This window comes from Euphorbia lathyris, chromosome 8 (genome assembly GCF_963576675.1).
Source record: "Euphorbia lathyris chromosome 8, ddEupLath1.1, whole genome shotgun sequence".
Taxonomy (NCBI): domain Eukaryota; kingdom Viridiplantae; phylum Streptophyta; class Magnoliopsida; order Malpighiales; family Euphorbiaceae; genus Euphorbia; species Euphorbia lathyris.
Window position 1 is genome coordinate 63,662,824 of NC_088917.1, and position 17,306 is coordinate 63,680,129.

Consider the following 17,306-nt stretch of genomic DNA (forward strand, 5'->3'; position numbering starts at 1 on the left):
AAATCACCCGGTGTCACTGACGGCAGTCTTTTTAGGGCTCCCCGTGAAGAACCCTCTGACATACTGCCCCGCCCCAGAAAAAACTAAACAAAAGAACTAAAGACAGGAAAAATAAGAGGTACGAATGACCTCGAAAATGTTACGAGAACTGTCGTAGAGAATCTTCACTAGAACGCCATCAATCGATATGCCCGGTGCCCAACAAGCGCGAGCGAACGACAAATCACCGACATAAAGATAGGCAGAAAACAGAGGCTCCAAAGGGAAAAGGAAATGGTCAAAGCACACCAGGAGAAGAAAATTTGACGAAATAAGACAAAAATGGAGCCTCCCCCCGCATTTTGTATCAAACCAAAAAGGGAGGCGCCGGCAACGCACGACATTCAATGTCTTTTTTACGGCGCGTGCAGGAGCATTAATGAAGGGGAAATCAATTGCGCGCTAAAACCCAAAAGCGCATGCAACGATCTGAAGGGTCTCTCTGAGTAAATCGGGCACCTTGCATACAGCTGTCCACCACTCGCTAGGTAGAACATGAACTGCTGAAATTCTCATCTCCTCGCATGTAATACTCGGCCAATCTAGCCGGGGGGGGGACTACATGATTCGGAATATCACTTAGGCCCAAAGAGGCCCGACGGAGCCCGACCAACGAAAGGGCCAGGGTAACAGAAGGCCCACAGGCCCAAGACAATTCACTATAAATATACCAACCAAGGGAGGAAAGATGATCGGGTAACTACTTTCTACCTCACTCTCATTTGATTAGAATACACTCTCGAACTACTAACTGTCTTGACCGTTGGAGTATCCGCAGGGACCGTTCCCCGCGTAGAGACGACCCCCGAGGAAGCCAGACCTCCCCGACGAGGATCCAGATCACTGTTCCGCTTTCCCTAATTAGATAATATTTAGAATTATAATTAATCAAAAGTTGAATATATTAAATTGAAAAATTAAAGAGAAGATACCCAAAATAAACATTGTGGCATGTCATTTAAAAAAAGTATCAATTTAGACCTTCATAAAGAATTGTGGCATGTCATTCATATTATTCCGTTAATGGCAATGAGAATCACATCTTAAAAAAATTCTGGAAAATGGAATACAATTTTTATCTAGATGAAAGTCAGAACATAGGCAAAAACTGAGCTCAGTGGTGTCAAACCAACAACACCGGCACATACGAGGCGGAAAAGGAAAAGTTTCAATCAATCAGTTCACGAAGAAGTGAAGTAACAGAGCGACTAAATTCCCATTTGATTTTTTACTCCAAATAGTAGATATAAGGTGTTTAGTTAGGATCGATAAATAGTTGCTGATAAGGAAACCAGTAAATATCTATCAGCAACAACATCGAAAGTAGAATTGCTGAAAATTCTAACCTTACAGAAGAATTCAAATAACTATGCTGATTTCATTAGATAATTATGTCATCTTTAAGACAAGTAATTGACCAAAAATATCCAACAAGTCAAAATCTAATTTGTGATGTTGGATTTAAAAGCAAACCATGAAAACAAGAATAGTTCAATTAGAATAAGGTGCTCCTCAGTATCTGAAATTTGGATCTGTTTCACTAAGGTTACTTTATTTTCTTTTAATAAAATCGCTGAACTTTACATTTGATTTTAATGAAGTCATTCCGGTTGTAGGTGCCGCGGCCTCGCCCGGGCGGACCTGGGGTGGACACCGTTGACGACAGATGCTGTGATTGGCGCCGAAAGCAACCAATCGCGGAATCAAGCTGCTCGGCAGGACCGGAGCCTGGAGTATGGAAGAATCGCCACCCACGAATGGGAAAATGAACACCGATCCCTTGCGGGAGACCGGTGAGGGTTCGGGAAACTTAGGTACGGGCCGAGAAGGCTAGCTCCTTTCCGGAGAAAGGCTACTAGGCACCCCGACATCGCCCGGTTATGAACCACCGGCCTCCTACTTAGCGTGTTAGGCGATAACGGACTAATCGTATATTTCTTTAAGTTTAAAATTCATTTGAAACATTTTCTTTCTCGCTTTGAAAACCGTTTTGAGCATGTTATTGAAGCCATTTTAGTAAAGAATCACCCATTTTGCATGAATTTAAAGTATATAGGAGAGAGAGGGAGATAGAAGGAAGAATTGATTTATTTACAGTGTGATTTTATGCTTTAAACTATACACTAACTCTAAGCTAATCTCATTCCCCAAAAACGAGTTTATTTACATGGTTCGCACCTTAATCGCCGTTGGAACGATTTAGGTACGTTTCAAAACCCCGTGCATTTACATGACATCGACTCGAATCGCCGTTGGAACGACTCAAGCGTTTGAAAACGTGGAATAAGAGGTTTTAACAAGAAAACGTGATTAAGCATACAAGTCTATTTATTTTTGTACAAAATCATTTTGGATAGGAAAACGATTCAAAACTCTATTATTTACAATTAAAAGACGGTTTTAATTACAAGGTTCGCTTAATCCGCCGTTGGAACGAATTAAGGTTTTAAAACGTGATATTTTGGAAATCCATTGAAAGTGGTAAAGAATCAAAAACCTTTTATTTACATTTGGAACCTCTAAAAATCGTTAGTTTAAATAATCAAGTTGAAAACTTATTTTTATGGATTATTCCCCCTTTTCACACAATTTATTCCTTACTTAAGCATAATCTCAATAATGAACCAAAATCCACCAAATGAAACCCATTTAAAACATAAACACCTAAATGTCAAAAGAGTAAGAACAAAAAAAGAATATATACATATATATATATACATATTTAGCTAAAATAAGGATATACTTATAGATTTAAAGAAAACTGGATAAAAGATACTATATTACATTTTTAAGTATATATATATAATAATGAAAGTGAGAAGTAATAAATATAATATATTTTTATCCTAATTACGTTGGGCGTTCGCCCAACGAGCGTTGGGCGTCTGCCCGACGTCGTCGGGCATCGCTCGACGACCGCCAGGCGATGCCCGACACGGCCGGACGATCGTCGGGCGACGTCGACCGTGCGTCGGGCCGCGCCCGACGCTCGACGGGTGACGCCCCCTCTCTGACGGGCGACGTGCGACGCTCAGCACGCCGGACGGGCACCCGACGTGCCGCACACCGTCGTTCACGGAGCGACGATCGCTGCTGGGAGCGTCATTTGTCACTCACCGGTCGACGCTCGGCCTCCGGGGCCTTATCGCTCACTGTCGTAACAGTGAACGTGCCTGTCCTCACTCAGGAGACGCCGAATTTGTTAACGGGGCTTTCAAGTGCCGGCTCTCCGGGCTTTTCTGTTTATTTTTAAATTTTCTAATTAATGGAATCAACCGACTTGGCCGTTTATCGTGGGTTTTCGTTACAGGTCCTCCGACTCGGTGTCTACACCGGTCAATTTGTATACAAAAACCCAGCGAAATATGCCGGACAAAGATGCGATTTCTTAAGTTTTTTGTGGCTTAAAATCTGCCACGTGGCACACACATGGCTGCCACATCAACCATGTCAACATTGCAGCGAGTTTTTGTACACAACTGTGTATCACTTTAAACAAGTTTAGGGGACTAATAGATCATTGTAACTCTGTAAGCAAGTTTAGATGGCTAATGTCACTTTAAAAAAGTTGATAAATAGAACGTCACTAAAGTATATAGGCACGGGGCTAGGGATGTATTAAGCCTTTCTTAGGTATGCATCTGTAGCAAAACATGCTCAAGAAATTTAATCCATATTCAGCAATCCAATTAGTGCAAAAAGTAGAAAATGAACCTATAAAGAAAAGAAATTAACAAAAATTTAACTTACCACAAGCCAATCTTCCACCTGCATTGCCTGTGCTCAAACTGAGTTCATGCCCACCTAGAGATAACAAATAGAAAGTAAGCAACATTAAACGTTATGAGCTTGAACTAACCATCAGAGTACAAAATTTACACGTTGTTGTAGTGTGATCGAAAAGTCATGGATTCAAGTCTTAGGAGCGGCCTCTTGCCAAAAAATTGACAGGGAAAGGCTTGCCCCCAATACCCCCTTGTGGTGGGACCCCTCCCGGACCCTCGCTTAGAGGGACACGTAATGCACCGGGCTGGAAAAAAAGGAATTGTATATATATTTAACTATTTCTCAACAAATGCCCTTATTTTGTACTACTCTAATAGGTTAAATTACACCCATGGCCCCTCAACTTAGGTCTTACTTTCTTTATAGCCCCTCACCTTCAAAACGGGTCATAAAAGCCTCATGACTTTGCCCTCTACTCACATTTAAGCCACTCCAGTAGCAGGTAAACCCCCATTGCAGAGGAGATGGAAGTGACATTTTAAGCAACTTTAATTCTTGAATTTTTTGGTTTTGAGGTAATTAAATCGTTGTTTGATTAGGATAGAGAAATATCAAAAGTTTTACCCTTACCAAGATCATCTGCAAGCTCGTGCACAACAAAACTCTTCCAACAACATGTTAATTATGCATCAGAAATCCAAAAGTCAGTAATGGTACCTAACAAAGACATGGGGTTTGAACAAGGAACACAAACCATATGCATGGTAAAATGCATTGAGGGTCATTGAAATTTGGAATCTATTTCACAAATGTAATTGAACTTCATGTTCTTTCAATAGAATCACTCGACTTCACATTTGATTTCAATAGTCATTTTGGTCAATTGGTGTATAAAAACTCGTTGGAACATTGACCTGACATGAAAGACAATTGCTTATGTGTCAACTAAGCAGCATACGATGGACATTAGTGAATTTTATGGTTGAAGTGGCAGAAACTTAGCAGGCAGGTGTGCCACATCACATTATTATCGGATGTGACACTTAGTTAGCATATAGTCAACTGTTTTTTTTGTGTCACGTCAATATTAATGTGAAATTCAGTGATTTTATTCAAAAAAAAAATAAAAAAAATAAACGAAGTTCACTAATCTTTATGAAATAGACCCCAAACTTCAGTAACCCTCAGATGCAATTTATTTACCCCATATGTATAGCAACATAAACACTAACAAAAAGAGAAAGCATGAACAAAGGAAAAACACGGGTAAATTCACAAAGATTACCTGGCTATCCACAATTGTTGCTTCTACTATCCCTGTATTTTACACAATGATTAATTAATTGAGTGCAGCAGGCATTAAAAAAACCCAGTGAAAACTGATTTAAAAAAAAAAAAGCTATTACCTTCAGCATTAGCAACTATGTTTCCCAGGTCACCCGCATGGCGGACTTCATCTTCAGGAGCACCATGTGTCAATTTGTTAGGATTGAAATGTGGTCCTGTTATTTTGTATTATAATGAAAAATCATAAGTTCGCCACAAACAGTATCAGAATTTCACAATGTTATGGACATGGAAACGGATATAGAAACTGAAACGGAAATGCGTGATTTTAAAGTCTCCATGTAACAAAGGAATCTCATTTACTGGAGCATTATAAGAAAAGAGCCATAAATCAAACTAGTTCAACATTTTTCAGCCTTTCTGAGTCTTACCTGTTGAAATGCATCCATTTGTTGTGTCACCATACTCATGCTACACAGGGAAAACATAAAAGTTAGAAATATATAATGGTAGAGCAAATTTGAAATCTGTGAACAAGAAAATCTAATACAAAAACAACTCACTAGGTGGAATCCATGAAGCCCTGGACTAAGACCAGTCACACGAACATTCACAGTTGTTGGACCTGTTGAAACTATAATGTAATAATCAAACATCTTCGCCCTTTCTTTTGCTTACTCACTCTATAAAAAGACATTGTTTTGACAAACAATTACAGGGATAAATTGCAATGAACGTCGCCATTGAAGTTTGGAGTCTATTTCACAAATCTCACACAACTTCATTTTCTTTCAATAAAAGCATTGAACTCAGCATTTCATTTCAATGAAGTAAATCCAGCCAATTTGTGTATAAAACCTCACTGGAACATTGAGGTGACATAAAAGATAAGTAACTATGTGCCAATTAAGCAGCATGCCTGATATTTCTAATTTTTACAGCTGATGTAGCAGAAATTTGAGGGCGAGCCTTGGCGCGGTAAACGTTGTTGTCCTGCCCCAGTACACCCTTATGGTGGGACCCCTCCCTGGACCCTCGCTCAGCGGGGACGCGTAGTGCGACCGGGCCGCCCTTTTTATGTAGCAGAAACTTGACAACTACATTTGTGCCACATGATACATCCTAAGCCATGAAAAAAAGGTAAAAACCATATCATATCCTTATCCAACACGGCGCATAATTGCCATATACAAGTTTAACATTCGGATGAGTCCGAAATGACTTTATTACAATCAAATGTGAGTTCACTGACTTTATTAAAAGATTATAAAATCGATGGATACATTAGGAGCTCTCTGAACATGTCCCAACGAACCAATTAGGGCTCTCTGAACATATCTCAAAAAACCAATTAGCCCTCTGAACTTGGAGGCGTCTCCTTAGCGCCTTCAACTTACTTAAAATAATCTATTGACCCGTGAACTTACTTAAGTGATATATCGTCCGTCTCAACTGTTAAACAAAAGAAAAATGGAAGAGATAAAAGAATGATAATGCAAGTGAGCCGGAGAGGTTCAAATTTAGCTGTAGAAGTAGAAACTAGAAAGAGCCGCCTGTCCTGGTTCTGTTCTCCTGATTTATTAGGAGATAAATGGATTTTTGTTTGTTTATTGGATAAGGTCCTGTTGCCCCCAAATGTTTTTCTGTTCATATTTTTTTAGCAGCCTTAGGGTTGTTTGTTTCGGCTTGTCACAAGAGCGTTTAGCCATCTTGTTTGTTTCAGCTTGTCACAAGAGCGTTTAGCCATCTTGTTTGTTTCAGCTTTTCACAAGAGCATTTAGTGGTTTTACATCAAACTCTTTTGTTTATATCAAAGTGTTAATAGCATAGTATTTGCTTATGATTACAAAATTGCAAGAGTTAGTTGTTTTGGAGCAAACATCAAGCTCCAACTTGAAACTTTTAGGGCTTGATTGGATGGAGGGTTTAGAGGGGTTAGTAAGGGAAGGGTTAGTAAGGATTGATAGAAACCCTTATTTGGGAGAAGAAAGGGTTAGTAAGGGTTTCTACAAACCCATGTTTGGAACAAAAAAAAAAATTAGGAGGGTAAGGGTTTGGAGGGATTTTGAAGAGTTTCTTTTTAATAAATTGCATCCAATTTTGAACCCTCCAATTTGGTGGGTTTGGAAGGGTTAGAAATTACCCTTCCCTTTCCTTACCTTTCCCTACCCTTCTCTACCCTTCCTTTATTAATCCTTCCCTACCCTTCATCCAATCAAGCCCACGAGAAGTTGTTTTTAACTATTTAACTTTTGACAAAATTACCATAATTTTTATTTCTGTTTATTTGGTTCTTTCTCCCAAAAATAAACGTGATATCTCTCTTTCAACGAAGCATTTCTTTAATCATTTCATAACAATGGTATATATTTGTTTGATGTTTACAAAATTATAGTTCTTATTTTTACAAAACACATAACAAGGTTTATACTCTATTTAATCAATTATTGTTTTTAATTTTTATTTAGTTATTTAGATTTTTTATTAGAGTTTTTACTTTTATTCCCAATTTTACCAAATACTACTAATTAATCAGCTAATAACAAGCATTTAATTATAACAGCACCGCTATTAATTAACAGTTGAACCAAATAGATCCTAAACCTAAGCAGTGATTAAATTTTGTGCTTAATATTTTTAACTTGGAACAATTTTTAATTTATATAGCAGTACATAGGAGAAATTTAGGCTCAATGAACATAATACATGAAACAAGACTCTTAACTCAAAGAGTGGAAGCAGAGATACAAGAATATCATCAACGCATTCCAGCAGCTATTGTGAATCACTTCTTATAAGATAATTAAGGGTGTTTTAAGCCATATCCACCCCTCCATCTTTATCTATAATGATTGTGCATCTTTTTATTTTTGCCCTAACCAAATAAAAAAACAACATCGAAACTTGTTTTGGCATAGTAGCGGTAAAAGAAAAAAAATATAAACTCATCGCTGATGTGACATTCATGTCACTTTTTCGCTATCTTTTTACTCTTAAAGTCGCAGGATTGAGGTACGATTTAAAGTTGGAATGATTTTATTCAGACAAATTGAAGTTGAGTGACCAATTCAAGACAACCATGAAAATTCAGTGACAAATGGTCCATTTAATCCCTTAAATATGTATTAAGCGGAATTAAAATGATTATGCAGGTTCATTAGATAATTTTCATCATTAGGATTAACACAAGCAACAGAACAAAAATATTGAACTAATCAAAATCTATTTCTCACATCAAATTAAAGTATATGAGAAACTACAATGGTTGAGCCACCTGAACTGTAAATCAACCTACTGTAAAACAAAAGAACCTGCACAGACTTTCCTTCTCTGATACATGAAGGATTCATCACATATTGAACACCTTTCTCTATCAAAACAACTGAATTCTGAATTTTCAGCTGTTGAGAGAAAGATTTAAGTATCCTTTTTCAAATTGTCAGTCATGAAACTTGTTGATTTGCCGGTGTAAATAGACTTTGCTAATGAGTAGGCTTTCATTGCTGCAACAGCTCCCTTCCTTTTCCATACATTTTTCCGGATTCGCTTCTTCATCTTGGAAGTGCGTTTTTTCGGAACTGCAGAAACTGCCCATCCCGAAAACGAAGATATTATTCAATATGCATTGCTCTTGCTCAATATATATTCAGGATGCTGAATGCATTCATATATAAACACAACAACAAATTTTATACATGCCCACATGCCTTACTGTTGTACTACTGGAAGAGAAAATGACACATTTGTTGTGGTTCGGCAAACATTTCTGGATATAAGGTGGAAAGGAAAAACTTTAGGGATTAGGGGCGAATTTGATTCACCCCGCCAGTCATATTGGAAGACAGCTCACGTCCGCCAATATAAAAACTGTGGAGTCAAAAGAATATTTGACTCCATTGGTCAACTGGCGGGGCAAATAGGCCTTTGTGACTCGTAATTAGCCTTTGCATACCTCTGTGACAGGCGGACATGTTTATCCTCCTGTCATAAAGGCGGGCAAAGCCTAATTCCAACTATCATGTAGGCCGGCAGGCATATGTGACAGAATCAGGTGTGCCTTGTCAGAATCAGGTGTGACAAATTTTATCATATAGCCACGCCTGTCAGAAATGCAGTCCCCTCATTTGATAGGTGGACAGGTTACAATATCTGCCTATTTCAGAAGCAGACTACCTGCTAATCCGTCTTTTACTCAGGTGGACACTCGGTTGTCGTCCTCTTTAAAAGACAAGACTTATTTGTATCTGCATAATTCGCCGAAAAATCAAATCACTCATTAGTCACTCCTAACTCTCACCGGCCAAAAAATTGATGTCACTTCTTCCAATGTCAACAAAAGATAAAATTTGGCCCTTATACTCGACACAATTTGTCAGTTCGAACCTTATTCTTCAATTTTTCTAGAAATATTAGTATTGGCAGATAAATCTGTTATCAGTGTATCACACTGTCTTCTGATTATGTAATTTGAGCTGTATTTTGCAGCTGTCAATCAAGGGGCCGCTTTTACAAAGTAGAAGAGCCTAAATTACAAATTGTGCCAATGACTAGTACAAATGTGTCAAAACTGAAACACAATCGTTACGATGATAAACTGTGGCATGTAAAGGGATCAAATATTAACTTTTTCGCATCCAATGTCCCTTCCTCCCTACCCACACAACACATCATTCTTGTTTAGGTTGAAACTTAGATTAACTGCCTGTTTGATTTTCCTTTTCATAGTTTATTCTTGTTGTTTTACTCTAAATAGTAGACGTGGGAGTGTTTGGTTAGAATTGAGATATAACTACTGATAGCAATTTGGTAAGAAAAATCAGCTAACATCTACCAGCAAATAGCTAACAACAAAAACAAACGCTAAACCGTAACAGATCAACCAAACAGGCCTTAACCCTCCTGCTGAAACTAAGTGCTAAATATCAAAATATTTACCTGGTCCAAGATCATCATCAGACTCCTCATCGCTGAGAAGAATCTGTTCAGTTTTCCATCAGAAATCCAAAGTGAGTAACAAAGACATGAAGTCTGAATAAGGAACACAAAGCATATTCACAGAAACACAAGAAGCAAACAAAAGAGAAGGCATATATGAATGTGGGTACATTCCCAAAAATTACCTGGCTATCCACAATTGTTGCTTCTGCTATCCCTATATTTCCAAAATTTAAACATAGTTTTATTAATTGGTTCAAGCAGACATATAAAAAGAGTACCAAATGAAAACTGAAAACACAATTATCATCAGCATTAGCAACTGTATTTCCCTGGTCACAGGGTTTAAATGTGCTCCTATTTTTCTATTAAAATGAGAGTATAAGATACTCAAAGTTTTTCTATTAAAATGAGAGTATAAGATACTCAAAGTGTAATTTTATCCATAACGTCGTAAATGGTATATACATACAAAAATAAATCAAACCAGTTCAACATTTTATCCATATCGTCTTAAATTAGACCCTAAACTTCAGTATCAGTGCAATTTACCTACAATTACAGACATAGTTCCAATTCTATCAAAAGCAAACATGCCAGCGGCATTTCACAAAAAGAATGAACCTTTATTAGGCGAAAGTCAACAAGTTCCTTTACTCAATTCTCTAAGTTTTCCAGCAGAGAAGGGAAAAGAATCAACTTCAGATATCACAATTAAAATTAAAATCAGAAAAAAAGGGGATATAGAACAGACCATCATCATCTTGGGTCAAAGTGACAACGCCTTCAATACTAGAAGTACCCTTAAGAACAGCAACAGCTTTCTTGGTAGCAGCGACAACAGCAAGAGGTTTCTTAGGGGCGGCGGCAGAAAGAGAAAAAGCATGGGATTGGCGAGAGAAGTTGAGAGAGACGCCATGGAATGAGGAATGGAGAGATTGGGAACGGGTAAGATTAGGATTAGCGATTGGATAGAAGAGAGGGAGAGATGATGGAGAGGCTGCGAGGATTGATTGAGCAGCCATGGGTGCTACAGTAGCTGCTTGCATTTCCTGTTATGAAGGAAAAAATGGAAGAGATAAAAGAATGATAATGCAAATGAGACGGAGAGGGTAGAAACTAGAAAGAGCCGCCTGTCCTGGTTCTGTTCTCCTGATTTATTAGGAGATAAATGGATTTTTGTTTGTTTAATGGATAAGGTCTTATTGCCCCCAAATGTTCAGTTTTCTGAGCACCGTTAGGTTATTTGGTTATTTTTTTTTTTTTAATCCTTAGGTGTGGCTTTTCATGTTAAAATAAGGCCCCGTTTGTTTGGGGTAAAATATTGTATTCTGGAAAATTTTATGCAGGGAAAATATTGTGCAGTAAAATAAAATATTTTCTAGTATTTGGCACCAACACTGGAAAATATTTTTCGGTGTTTGGCTACAACACCGGAAAATATTTTCCAACCACTAAAAACGTGAAAGAAAAACACACACAAAAACGTGAAAATTTGTTTTTTTTTTGAAAGAGAAATGCATTAATGAGCCTCAATTGGGCAATAAGTTAAGGGTACATGAAAAGCAAAACTCGGAATACTATAATAAAACTGAGGACAAGTCCCTATACGGGAGTGTCGAGCAAAGGCATGAGCCAGCTCGTTAGCTTGTCTCGGAATAAACTTGACTGAGTAGAGGTCATGTTGATCTAGAATGGCTTGACATTGCAACAGAATATCACTGAATTCAGTACAATCCTCTGTCCCTTGGTTGATACCATCAGCCACAACTTTTGCATCAGTTCTGAAGGATACACGATTAAGCCCTTTACTTACCACCCATTCCATTGCACGGAGTAATGAGATGGCCTCACTTTCTTTAACCGAGATCGAACTCTGAAGTACTTCCGTCCTTCCCGTGATGAACTGACCGTTGCTGTCCCGAAGAACTGCTCCAGCACCAGCCAACGAGGAAGAAGGGAAAACAGCAGCATCAGTATCGCAAGCCAGGAAGTTCGAATTAGGTGGGTGCCATTTGTGGCAGCATATTGGCATCATCGGATGCAGTTGATCAGTGTTAGATTTAAACCGTTGAGCTTGTAACCAGTCAAAAAGGACATTACGGGCTCTGTAGCTAATATCAGTATGCGAAGTTTCTAATTTTGCCCATAATTTATCATTTCTAGCCTTCCATAAACTCCAACACATCACTGCCATCAGGTCCGCTTTCTCCTTCGGAAGCTTAGTTAGCAGTTCCAAAAAATAAGAGCTGAAGTCTGACAGCGGGTCAGCTACCGGATAGAACCGATATTTCAGATTGCAATCTTCCCACATCTTCAACGCAACAGGACAAAGTGCAAAAATATGGCGTAAATTTTCACTCGGGGAACCGCATTGAACACAAACATCCTGAAGTTCCAGACCCCGAAGATTTAAGTTATCTCGAGTTGGGAGCAGATTACGGGCAAGACTCTAGACAAAGAAGCGAATTTTCCATGGAACCCGCAATTTCCAGACAGCATTCCAGTCTCTAGGAAGAAATTGAGACGATGAAGTCTCCAATGAAGTTGCCACACGATATGCCGACTTAACCGAATAAGTTCCCTTAGGATCTGGGTGCCATAGAATCTGATCAGAGCGGTGAAATCGGGGTACAATAATAGTAAAAGGGAAAAGGGGAATCTGGTAGGGCATTCTACTCATGTACGACGCTTTCACCCCTTTCCGGATCTTCTCTTTATAGAAATATCATAATCGAAGACAGATCGTAGCTACGAGAAGAGAAGAAAGGTATGCCGGTTGTTCCTTCTACTTTTTTTTACCGAATTGAATTGTTGTTTACTTTCGGTCGTGGTACTTTGAGTTGGTCTTATGTGTACCCAGAGAAAGGGGAAGATCTAATTAGCTCTGGTTCAAGGAGCCTAGCCTTCTTTCGTAGCCAAGGGATTCCACTCTCCTTCTGAGATGGAGAGAAAGGGCTGGTATAGAATCCGATCTTTCTCTTTGAAAGAATCCGGTGCTAGTCTTTACTGCTCTCCTCCCTCTCTAGCTACTTTCATACCAGTAAATCTCACATCAGGAAGAGCCTTTTTTGCTTCTGTGATCAGATCAGCCAAAGCAAGAAGAATCCATTGTTGGAGTTGGAGGAATACGCGATGCTAGAATGGCTATTTCTTTAAGGGCTAGTAGAAGGATCCAACACTCGGTGAAAGAACCAAAGTCAAGTAGCATTCATCTGTTCTCGGAAGGGGGCGTGGCCAAGAAGCAGCCAGTCTTACCAATAGCAGCAATATCTCTTGGTGAAAACAGTTCATCCAACAACTCAAAATCCCACTCAACTGAATTAGGAATAAATAAATCACATACCTTTAACCCATCAAGTCCAGTGATCTTAGGAGTGGTCAGTCGTAAGTTATTGTTTTCTCTGAGCCATGGATCATCCCAAACACTAATGGATTTACCATCTCCAACCTTCCACCGTATATAGGAACACCAAATACTCCTCCATATGTAACCAGGTGAATGACCCAAATGGGCCTTCAAGAAATCCCCTTTAGGGAAATATTTGACTTTGAAGATTTTAGTGGCAAGAGAATTGGGCTCCGAGAGGAAACGCCAACCTTGTTTTCCCAACATAGCGAGATTGAATGCCGTGAAATTCCGGAAATTTAGTCCACCAAAATGTGTAGGAATGCAAAGCCTATCCCATGACAACCAATTCATACTTTGGGTGCCTGACCCTTTATTACCCCACCAGAATGAATTTAGCATCCTCTGAATTTCCTCAGTAGTGGAAACGGGTAAGAGAAAGACACTCATAAAATAAATGGGGATAGCCTGACCTGCCGAGCGAATCAATGTAGCTCGTCCCGCCTTTGACATAGTCCGACCCCTCCATTTTTGAAGTTTTTGCCAAAGCCTATCCTTAAATAGTGAAAAGATTGCCTTCTTCTTTCTCCCCACCATTGAAGGTAGTCCTAAGTATTTACCTGTGGCTATCGAATTTGATACCCCAAGGATAGCAGAAATAGCAGCTGACAGTTCCTGCGCCACATTACTACTACACATAATTCCAGATTTATCAAAATTAATGGTCTGCCCTGATGCCGCCTCATAAGTGAGTAGTAACTGTTTCAAGTGACGACATTCCTGGATCTCAGCGCGAAAAAAAAGAAACGCATCATCTGCAAAAAGAAGGTGAGAGATAGAAGGTGCTCCTCTTCCAATCCTGAATCCGTGCACCAAGCCATGCTTCTCAGCATCAACTAAAATAGCAGAAAGGCCTTCCACACATATGAGGAAAAGGTACGGGGAGAGGGGGTCTCCCTGCCTAATACCGCGCTCTGGAATAATGGGACCAACCAGATGATCATTAACTTTCACCATATACTGTACAGATATCACACACTGCATAATAAGTTCAACCCACATGTCTGCAAATCCTATCTGCACCATGACATCACGCAAATAGTTCCAATCAACCCTGTCATATGCCTTGCTGATATCTATCTTTAATGCCACGTCTCCCTGCTTCTTATTAATATTCTGTTTCATACTGTGAATAGCCTCAAACGCAATCAGGACATTGTCATGGATTGAACGACCCTTAATAAATGCTGACTGGTTTTCCGAGATAACATGGGGAAGGATATTCTTCAGCCTGTTTGCAAGGACCTTGGATATAATCTTGAAAATAACATTGCAAAGAGCAATCGGGCGGAGATCCTTCATTGATGATGGGTCCGAGCACTTGGGGATCAAAGTCAGAATAATGTTGTTAAGTCCCACTGGAAAAGAGCCTTGAGAGAGCCATGTATTGCCAGCCGAGAATATATCATCACCAATCTCATCCCAGAACCGTTGATAGAACCCGGGGTTAAAACCATCAGGTCCCGGTGCTTTGTCAGGATGCATACTAAAGAGTGCTTGATGAAATTCTTCCTTTTGGAATGGTGCAAGTAGGCTCTCATTATCTTCGGGCGTGACAGATTGTGAGAGGAGATCCGTCACAGGAGATCAGTCACCATTACTAGCTGAAAAGACCATCCTGAAATAATCAGTAGCCACATTCTGGAGACCATGCACATCCTCAATCCACCCACCATCCCTATCCATAAGTCTAGTAATTTTATTATGTTTTCGTCTTCCGTTGGCATAATTGTGATAAAAGCGAGAGTTGGTATCCCCCTCTTGAAGCTAGGTAACTTTAGCTCTCTGACGCCAATGATCCTCCTCTTGAACAACCAGCTGAACAAGTTCAGATCTGATAGAATTATATGAAGCCACTGCAGATTCTGATTGTACATCTCGAAGTTGTTCCAGACGCTGCAATAAATGATTACGGGCTTGCCGGAAATTCTTATTTCTGTTCTTACCCCATTCCTGAAGTTGACTAGCAGTAAATGCTAATTTATCTTCCAGAGCCGGGAATTGATCATTGTGCCAAGCTTGACAAACAAACTCACGCAGACCCTCCTCACGCAACCATTTATTTTCGAATCTGAAAGGGCGGTAGACATGTTGATCAGTAGCAATTTCAGTTTGGAGAACAAGAGGCGAGTGGTCCAATGTCGGGGCAATCGTGTTCAGCAGCACACAAGTAGGAAAGAGGGAAAGCCATTGCGAGGTTCCAAACGCTCTATCTAAACGTTCCTGAACTTCATTCGATTTACCGCGATGACGTATCCAAGTATACAGATAACCAATCAACTGAATTTCTGTTAAGTTACAAATATCCACAGTTTCACGAAAACCACGAAGGCACCATTCAGGGTGATTCACAATACCCTTTTTATCTTCATGACTTAAGAAATCATTAAAATCCCCAATGACCGCCCATGGGAGATTAGACACATTGGCAAGATTTTTCAGAATGGCCCATGATTCCTTTCTTCTATGTCTCTCGGGACAACCATAAAACCCGGTGAGCCTCCAATTTCCCGTATCAATATTATGAATCTCCAAATCAATATGATGAGAAGAGTAAGATAACAAAGATCAGAATTGAGGTAATTTCCAGAACACACAAATACCTCCACTACGACCAATGCAATCAACCGAATAGCAGCAAGAAAAACCAATTTTATTGTGAATAACTTCAATACGGGAAGTACTAACTAATGTCTCAAAAAGAAAAACTACATCAGGCTTATGAGCTCGAATAAGCTCATGAAGAATCGGAACTGCCTTGGCATTCCCTAAGCCTCAGCAGTTCCAGCTTATGGCTTTCATATCTTCGGGCAGACCCTTTCTATTGGGCCTGCCGGATCTCCGTTTTTTGGCACGGTTGCCTTTGTGACTGCAGGAATATTGCTAGGAATAGAGGAAGAGGCTGGGTCTGAATCCGTTTTATTTCCAGTGTCCACCTCCATTGCTGATACTGTAACTTGTTGGATAATGGCACTTATCTTAGTATTGTCTGCTCCTCTCATACGCTTCCTTTCATCTACCATCTCCAGGCCTTCTTCATTGCCATGTAAGTTTTGATCAGATTGTTTATTGGTTTGCTCAATTTCCTTACCTGCACAGAATATACTTACACCAAAGTTTTTTGCTAGATGAAGAAGGTTTTGCTTGGGAGCTATTCTTGTCTTCCTGAGAGACAAGGAATTTTCTTCTTTATCTCCCCCTACTGATAGTGAGGATACCCCAACGTCAGAGTCCTCTTTTAGCCACCGCTCTCCCCCGAGGGGGTTATTACGGCGAAATGGTGCTCTTAGACTGACATCCCAATTTCTAATAACTTCATCCTCCTGCATTTGGAAGTATATATCACAATGTCTGTCTAAGTGGCCAATCAGTCCACAAATAAAAGCAAAAGCTAGGTAACTTTTCGTACTTAAATGAGCAGGTAATCCAATCACCTCCTGCTTTACGAACTTTCTTTTCTTTCTGCAAATGTTTTCGAATATCAATGCTAACCCGAAGGCGCATAAACTTCCGTTCAGAGGACCATTTATTTCTCGGATCATAGCTGATAAAATTGCCTAAAAAATTACCCAAAGCAATAGCCACAGTTTCATTGAACAGACCTTGACTCAAACCATGCACCTGAACCCAGAACATCGACATATGAAGATTAACCTGCAATGGATCCTCATTCAACCGCAATTCATGTAATAATAAAAGACTATTATCAAAAGTCCACGGTCTGTTTTCCATCACCCATCGTAAGTCATAACGATGGAAGAATCTGAATAGGATTAATGAATCACCGAGTTCAGTGATAGCCATCTGTTTCCCTAGACGCCACAATTCGGCCATCCGGTGTTTAAAGATCTTGAAATTAAACGTGCGAGTCGTGACCAGAGATCCGATCAGACACAGCTCAAAATTTTCT

The 17,306-nt window shown here is 39.5% G+C and overlaps 1 protein-coding gene across 1 annotated transcript; it reads right to left on the reverse strand.

Annotated features, from left to right (window-relative positions):
• Positions 1 to 1,118: 1,118 nt before the first annotated feature.
• On the reverse strand, positions 1,119 to 11,166 carry LOC136203968 (superoxide dismutase [Cu-Zn], chloroplastic-like). The gene is made up of 8 exons (XM_065995173.1): positions 10,742 to 11,166; positions 5,616 to 5,677; positions 5,484 to 5,523; positions 5,172 to 5,267; positions 5,042 to 5,082; positions 4,390 to 4,429; positions 3,792 to 3,843; positions 1,119 to 1,179 (listed from the first exon to the last, which is right to left on the reverse strand). Exons 1-8 carry the CDS (start codon positions 11,034 to 11,036, stop codon positions 1,119 to 1,121), a joined length of 687 nt encoding a protein of 228 aa, XP_065851245.1. The 5' UTR covers positions 11,037 to 11,166.
• Positions 11,167 to 17,306: the final 6,140 nt, after the last annotated feature.